This window comes from Cynocephalus volans, chromosome 7 (assembly GCF_027409185.1).
Source record: "Cynocephalus volans isolate mCynVol1 chromosome 7, mCynVol1.pri, whole genome shotgun sequence".
NCBI lineage: Eukaryota > Metazoa > Chordata > Mammalia > Dermoptera > Cynocephalidae > Cynocephalus > Cynocephalus volans.
This window is the reverse complement of record NC_084466.1, coordinates 82,473,943-82,481,758: the sequence shown is the minus strand read 5'-3', so window position 1 is coordinate 82,481,758 and position 7,816 is coordinate 82,473,943. Positions and strand designations below refer to the sequence as shown.

Sequence of the window (7,816 nt, the reverse complement as noted above, 5' to 3'; positions counted from 1 at the left end):
CAAATTTTGGAGCTGATGCAACTTTTAGAAATCACAAGTTCCAGACGTGTCAGGGGAGTGAGTCAAAGAAATGCAAATTTTAAAAACAATGAGGTAATGTAGTGGACTGAATTATGTCCCCCCAAAACTCACTGAAGCTTAAATTGTGTCCCCCAAGTTTATGTATTAGAATCTTAGCCCCCACTGTAACTGTTACAAGGGTGGAAAATCATATTATGGTAATTGAAAGGTGGAGCCTTAAATAGGTGATTGGATTGTAGGACCATGCCATACTGAATGGATTAAAAATGGTGGCCAAGGGCGTGGTTCTCAGGGCTTTAAAAGAAGAGGAAAGTCTGTCTTTCTTGCTATCTCTGCTTCCACTATCTTGCAATGTGAGATCCCTGGGTCACTGTCACCACCACCAGATGGACTTTAGACTTCCCAGCCTTAGAAACCGTAAGCAATAAATTTCGTTTTTCTTTATAATTACTCAGTTCCATGTATTTTGTTATAAGCAACACAAAACAGACTAATACAGAAAATATTATTTATATTCAGGCAGGTAAAGTTTTTATATTGCTAGCCAATTTTTAAAAAAATGCATCCTAAAAACAATACATACAATCATGAGAAAAACATCAGACAAATTCCAGTGTTAGGGCATCCTTCAAAATATCTGACCAGTATTCCTCAAAACTGTCAAGGTTATCAAAAATAAGGAAAGTGTGAGAAACTGCTACAGCCAACAGGCACATAAGGAGATATGATAACTAAATGGAATGTGACATCCTGGATGGGATCCCAGAACAGAGAAAGGACATTAGGCAAAAACTAAGGAAATCTGAATAAACTATGGACTTTCAGTAATAATAATATACAATACTTGTTCATTAATTGCAACAAACATACCATACTACAGTGAGGTGTTAGTAATAGGGGGAACTGGATGCCCTGAAGATGAGAATTCTCTGAAATATCTTCTCAATTTTAAAAATAAACCTAACATAACCTTAAAAAATAAACTATATTAAGAAAACAATATGCATTGTAAAAGGCATAATATCTAAAACAACGGCTACCCATATACTCAATACCCAGCTTAATAGTCAATAGTTAAAGCCTTTAGTCCCCTCTCTAGCAGACGTGACCACTTTTCTTCACTTGATTTTCATTCCCTTGTATTCCATTACTTTAACTACATATGCATATACAACTTACCAATATATAGTACTGTTGTACATGTTTTATAATTATATGTATATAAATTGCCATGCTGTTTATTTCTTCTACATCTTCCTCTTTCTTCCTTATCAGATTTCTGAGTTCAGTCTTTTTCCTTCCTATCAACAACCCACAATGTATTTATTCTTTTACTGATGGACGTTTCTAATACTTTGCTTCTACCCACAGTGCTGTTATGTACATCTCTGTCCGCAAATCACAATTTCAACAGGACATATACTTAGGAGCGGAATGCTGGAGCTTAGTATTTAAGTATCTTCAGTTTTACTAGATTTTGTCAAATTGCATCCCAAAGTGGTTTTTACCATTTGAGCATCTACCAGCAGGAACGTATATTTAGACGCTTAGGTGGTAAAAAATTCTGGAAAGACATACAAACCAGATAATATGTTTGCTTCACTACAGTCTGACTTCCGCGCCCACGTAATCATTTCTGCAAGCAAACATATCAACAGCAGCTAGGAGCACCTCACACAGTTCTGACGCCGCAGGACCAGCCACTCCCTCCCGCCTGGAGACGAACACGCAGGCCCACTTCCGGCGTGCGCACTGACGCGAGGGCGGACGTCGGCACGTTCGGGACGTCGGCGTCCTGTTTGACGACCTTCAAGGCCCCTTTCCGGGCTGTCCGACACGATACAAGTGTCAGCTTGTGTTGGCCGATTGCCTCTTTCTTGCAAGAAAAGAAAGCATCGTCACAGACTCACCTTGTTCTCAGCAACGATCCCCTTCATTAGAAAAGAGTGGCTTTCGGCTGGCGATTCCTTCAGGCAGCGCCGCGGGCAGCCTGCAGACCCTTGTGAGGCGCGCCCCGAGGCCCCTCCTCTTTCCTTTCGGCCGGAACCGCCATCTTCCAGGTAGGGTCTGCGCGTGGCTCCCGGTACCCCGCGTTAGTCAGACTTGAACGGCAGCCCTCTGGCTGCGGAGGCCGTGTGCTGGAACTCTTGAGAGACTGTCTAGCTTGTCTAGGGTCCACTGGGGGGCGGGGGTGCGGGTGTAAGCATGTCCTGCCAGACCGGGAGCAGCGTGCGCCGGGTCGGACCTGGCCCAGGGGCTGAGAACAGGACTGCGATGCCCCGGCCCTGTGGCGGGGCAGTCTTGAGGACGAGTCACTGAGGGTGAGGCGATTTGAGTTAACCTTCAAAGGACTTCGTTCTATGCCCCCATGGATTTATCCTCGGTGTCCTGAGCGGCCCTGCCGAAGACGCTGTGGGGGACCGCGTGGTCTGGCGCCTTTCGAACTCTTCCCAGTGAGGTGTTTTCACCTCTAACCTTGTAATGGTATAGGATAGGGATTTCGGGGTAGTCGGAACGGTTTAAAACCAGGCATGTTTCAGTCTCCGCTGAGGATGCCCACCGAGTCGTCTAGGATAATGAACACCAGACCACTCTTCTTAAGCGAATGATTTGATTTCCGATTTCTTAAAAATCTTGGTCTCGGATGGCAGTTGGACAAAGGGAAAGTGCTTTAAGGTTGCAACAGCGGTATTTGCACTAAGAGGAGGTATTGTTTTAACTCTACGGCAGCATGTGTTGACTGAAGGGATTCCGGGACAGCTATATGTCCGATTTAGAAATTTAGAAAAGAAGTTATCTGATAACCAGTTAATCATAGCCCATCATCTTTTTATCTAGTCTGTGGATATTAAATGCCAGCTACCAGAGTCGGGCAAACTGCAGGTTGTACCCAATAGTGGGTCCTGGTTGGCATAATTTGTGGTACTTTTGTAGACTCTAAGGCATCATTGTTTCACACGTTAAATATTGTTTTGAAAACGCACTTACTTTTATGTGTTTTGGGTCTAGACAAAATGAATTTCTTATTCAGGAAAATGGATGTGGTGGAGGAGCATGAGCTCTGGAGTCAGAAATAAGTTATGTTACAGATTTTTCCGCTTTGTGACCCCACAGAGTGACTTAAAATCTGCAGAGCATCACTTCTTGTTAATTAAACAGAGACTTTGAGGTTTAGAAGAGAGCACCTGGCACTTACTAGTTGCCATTTTTAAAAGTCAAAGATGGCATTCGTTGTAACAGTGGTTTGGCTTTGATGGGTTATGTGAAACATTCTTGAGTTTCCTTACCACGCAATTTTCATGAAGAGGATACTTTGGTAGAATTATTGTTTAAGATTAAGGAGTGTTAAACTAAGTCACCAGTTTATGATAGGGTACTGTCAACAAGTTAGTTAAGCCTGACTTGGTATTTTGCCTTGTGGTAGGAATAATTGAAGGAATGGCAATTATTCTGGGTTTGAATGACCAGAGCTATCAAACTTGTGGCCTTTTGGGAAACAGAAGATTCAGGTCTGAGTTGCCTACGGGTGTTACTCTAGAGCAGTTTACATGTTCCAAGAATTGCTGCATGTTTTGTAGACATAATCCTAGTTATCAAAGTGTTGACCCCATTTTACAGATGAAGATGAGAGCTTACATGTACCTCTCCCAGCAAGTAAGTGGCGCAGAGCCTATGTCAAATTTAGGTCACTGATTATAAAGCCTGGTTTCCACACACCACAACCACCCACCCTCTGTGTGATTACTAGTAAATTAGTAAATAATCAGAAATATGAAGTGAATTGAGAGATTTGGGGCAGTTAAATAGATGATGTATAAGACACTTTCACAGAAAATTAGGTTAATAACAAAATGGATTTAATCTACCACATAAATTGCAAGTCTGAGTCTTATCGTGTTCTCATTATCCTCTAGTGAGTGATTTCAGTTTTTGGCATTCTAGACTGGGTTCTGCAAATAGTGTGGAAAAGTCCTGTTGTGTTTTTATATTATAATAGGGGAAGGATACTGGTTTAGTTTCTGATAGCCGTTCTGCTACTTAGGAGTTTTAATGTTATAGTTTGGCCAAGACCTTACTTATTAAAATAATGAGTTTATACCTTTTAGAAGAAATATTGATTGGTGCTCCAGCTTTTTAGATTGCTCCCTAATTCTCTCATTGCCACTGAAATGCAAACATGTGAAATTGTAGAATTTTTTTATTAAAGGGGCAAAAATGCCAGTTTTTAGTTGTATTTGACTTTTTATACTTTCTGGTTTCAGTAATTCGCCAAAATGACGAACACAAAGGGAAAGAGGAGAGGCACCCGATATATGTTTTCTAGGCCTTTTAGAAAACATGGTAAGTAGATTTCCTCTTTGAGAGCAACTCAAAAATTTCATAAATTTGTATTTTATTAACATATGTGTTGTGTTTTATATAATGTTCATAAATGGCATTACATAGCCAACATCTACCTAACTTATTTTGTAACAAAAAGCATGAATTTTATTTAGTAGTTCTGTAACTGGATATCAGTGTAAGATTAAACCTTGGAGACAGGGTGTGATTTAGTAAACTGATTTTGCTTTTAGGAGAAATTGTCTATTAGCAAGATTTTAAAATTTATGTAACTGTCAAAGTTGGGGAGCATGTGTGTTGAAAGCTATTAAAATTACATTTCTTTTTACTCTAGACTTTTTTGATCCTGATACTGACTACACCAAATTTTTAAAAATCATTATTTTGCAGGAGTTGTTCCTTTGGCCACATACATGCGAATCTACAAGAAAGGTGATATTGTAGACATCAAGGTAAATAATAAAATTGGGAAAATAACATTACAGAAGTTAGGAAAGTTGGATTTAATCTAGTACAGGAATTAAAACACTAGTGTATATTTTATCTGTTGTATCCATTTATCTTTCTGAATTTTAGAGGGAAGTCTGCTTAAGTTTATGAGTATAGAATAAATGTTTATTGAGTCTAAATTTTTCTCATTTCCTGCTTGAAGTTAATAGCTTAGTGGAAAATTGGAAGGAAAAAAATCAGGAGTTTGTCTTAGTGAAAAGGAATTCCCTTATGCAAAATTTAATTACTGATGAAGATGGAGATTACTATTTTTAAGAAAATACAAGTGATAGGCTGTTTTGTGACTTAACATTTAAATATTCTGGCATTAGAGCTTAATGATGATTGTCTTTTTGATTGCTTGAAGCAAAGTGAAAAACACATTTCACCGGCTCTGAAAGCTCTTGAGTTGCCATTTAAAAGAAATCTTCTATCATAGTGCTGTAAAAGTCAGTATTTAAAAAGAAAGGGAAATTGCTTGTGTAACATTTTTCTCATTTCTTAACAGGGAATGGGAACTGTTCAAAAAGGAATGCCCCACAAATGTTATCATGGTAAAACTGGAAGAGTCTACAATGTTACCCAGCATGCTGTTGGCATTGTTGTAAACAAACAGGTTAAGTAAGTAATATCATAGTTCCCTGCGGCTAGTCAGTGTTCTCTCATACCCGCTTTTCACTTTGCCAATTGGACTTATGTCTTTATTGGTCATTCAAGTGGGGCAAAGGAAATATCCTTTTAAAACTCAGGCAAACTGGATGTTTGTCTTGTATCCTGTCAGAGGAAACAAATTGTAACAGACTTACTAGAAAGTCTTAGGCAGTTTGGTATTAAGCAGTTCTAGTTTTCGTAGTATAAAAAGAGAAGTTTGTAATTTTAAATTTTGTTAGTGATCTGGTTTTGGTTAAATTACTATTCTTTCAGAGGCTGTCAATCAGAAGAAGAAAGAGCTTAAAAGTAGGGATGTTTGCCTCAAAGGTTCTTCCAATAAGATTGATAATTGATTGTAAATTAAATAAGCCATCACCTTGATTTATCCTGTCTGGGTAAAAGATTTATTTATTTAGTAAATGAAATTGCTGAAGCAGTTTTGTGCATTTCCATTATATTTTTGATGATGCACTTATGGGAATTTCTACTCTCTAGGGGCAAGATTCTTGCCAAGAGAATTAATGTGCGTATTGAGCATATTAAGCACTCTAAAAGCCGAGACAGTTTCCTCAAACGCGTGAAGGAAAATGATCAGAAAAAGAAGGAAGCAAAAGAGAAAGGAACCTGGGTTCAACTGAAGCGCCAGGTGAGATCTTGACAGGATTTCGTGGTGTTAATCTAGGGAAACTTTTAAAATTGCTGCTCACTGATATTTTTCTTTATGGGAAATTTAAGAATTGAGTATATATTACTTCATTTGTTCTGAGAGCACTTTAAAATTGAGTTTTAGTACTTTATGTAATTATTTTATTCCCTTCCTTTTTTTTTCTTTAATAGCCTGCTCCACCCAGAGAAGCCCACTTTGTGAGAACCAATGGCAAGGAGCCTGAGCTGTTGGAACCTATTCCCTATGAATTCATGGCATAATGGATGTAAAAATATATAAAATAAAAGGTCAAGACCGCCGTACTATAAAACTGTTTCTGTTAATTGAGTAGAAGTGTGATGTCCCCTCCCCCAAAGAAATACTGGAAGCAAATATTGTGTCCTATTTCATTGTGTAGTGTCTTTACTATTCAAATTTAGTGTTTATCTTGCTAAAAGATGTGAGGTGGCTTCTTGTGCAGCAAATATACTCAAATGGTTAGAAAATGGCCAAATATTGTTTATATGATATATTGATACTGATTTGAAGGAAGTCCATCTAAATCACCATGGAAAAGTCTATAAAAATAAGTGGGAGGATCAGGAGTTTGCTTTTGAAGCTTACTACTTAAAAATATTGTGTAAAGAACCCTCTTCTTAGTTACATACAGTTCCAAATTGCTTTGACCATTCATGGAACAGGTCTCAGAAAACAATATTGTGACAGCATTTGTCTTAGTCTACTTGACCTGCTATAACATGCCACAGGCCTGGGTAATTTATAAACAATGGAAATTTATTTCTCATGGTTCTGGAGGCTGGGAAATCCCAGATGAAGTCACTGACAAGTTTGGTGTCTGAGGACTGGTCTCTACTGAGGTGTGCCTTGTTGCTGTAACGTCTGGAGGAGATGAGCACTGTCCTCACGTGGCAGAAAGGGACGAATGTTGTGAATGCCTTATTCTCACGTGGCCCCACCTTTTAATACCCCCACAGTGGATGTTAAGTTTCAAAGTGAATGTTGGAGGGGCAATTCAGACCATAACATTATTAAGTTTATTTGAAATGGAAACCTTGATTAATCATTCAAACAGTTTGTGTACATTTTACTCCATTATAAAAATCATTAACCACAGCCCTAGCCTCAATCCTTTTGACATCCTCACCGATCTTCCTTCTCTGACAAGTCCAGTTTTCTGTTTAAATAGTGTTCTCCACTACTGGACTCGACTTGAAAATGTAAGAACCTACTTGTTTTTGTAGTCCTATTTAGTAAATACTGTGAATTGGGGGAAAAGCCTAATAGGTGGCCTTGAGTTTTCTCTGATGAAGGGGGATGGTACTGTTTTGGAATCCAGCAAACCTGGATTTGAATCTGAGTGTTTTACATGATAAATGGTCATCAACTGCTCCTAGGGATTCACATTCTACTAGTGGAGAGATGCATCTAAACATGATTATCATTGGTCAATGGGAAATTTGTCATCCTATTTCTTGCCACCACCACCAAAAGTGAAACTAACATTAGCTAGCATTCCTGTTATTGTATTTTCTGATAGTTTATGGCACCACCATGCATTATCCTTTATCATATTTTAAAATTGTTTTTCTTAATATCCTTCACATCCATTCCTTCTCTTCATCCCTGTCCCTCCCTCAGTCACGCTTC

General features: G+C 38.6%; 1 protein-coding gene and 2 non-coding genes across 3 annotated transcripts; all 3 read left to right on the top strand.

The window, feature by feature from the left end:
* The first annotated feature begins 1,846 nt into the window (after positions 1-1,846).
* On the top strand, positions 1,847-6,541 carry RPL21 (ribosomal protein L21). Its single transcript, XM_063102304.1, has 6 exons — positions 1,847-2,081; positions 4,284-4,362; positions 4,753-4,814; positions 5,360-5,472; positions 5,998-6,148; positions 6,340-6,541. The coding sequence occupies exons 2-6, from the start codon at positions 4,296-4,298 to the stop codon at positions 6,427-6,429; spliced, it is 483 nt and encodes a 160-aa protein (XP_062958374.1). The 5' UTR covers positions 1,847-2,081; positions 4,284-4,295; the 3' UTR covers positions 6,430-6,541.
* LOC134382860 (small nucleolar RNA SNORD102) lies at positions 5,184-5,254 on the top strand. Its single transcript, XR_010024122.1, has one exon. It is a non-coding gene; the product is annotated as a small nucleolar RNA SNORD102 (small nucleolar RNA).
* On the top strand, positions 5,517-5,643 carry LOC134382876 (small nucleolar RNA SNORA27). Its single transcript, XR_010024138.1, has one exon. It is a non-coding gene; the product is annotated as a small nucleolar RNA SNORA27 (small nucleolar RNA).
* Positions 6,542-7,816: the final 1,275 nt, after the last annotated feature.

What these genes read in the sequence shown, in the direction of transcription:
- RPL21 (XM_063102304.1), top strand. Translation starts at nt 4,296, where the DNA reads ATGACGAACACAAAGGGAAAGAGGAGAGGCACCCGATATATGTTTTCT. An exon ending in TAGGCCTTTTAGAAAACATG is followed by an intron (nt 4,363 to 4,752) that starts GTAAGTAGATTT and finishes ATTATTTTGCAG; the next exon opens with GAGTTGTTCCTTTGGCCACA. An exon ending in GGGTTCAACTGAAGCGCCAG is followed by an intron (nt 6,149 to 6,339) that starts GTGAGATCTTGA and finishes TTTCTTTAATAG; the next exon opens with CCTGCTCCACCCAGAGAAGC.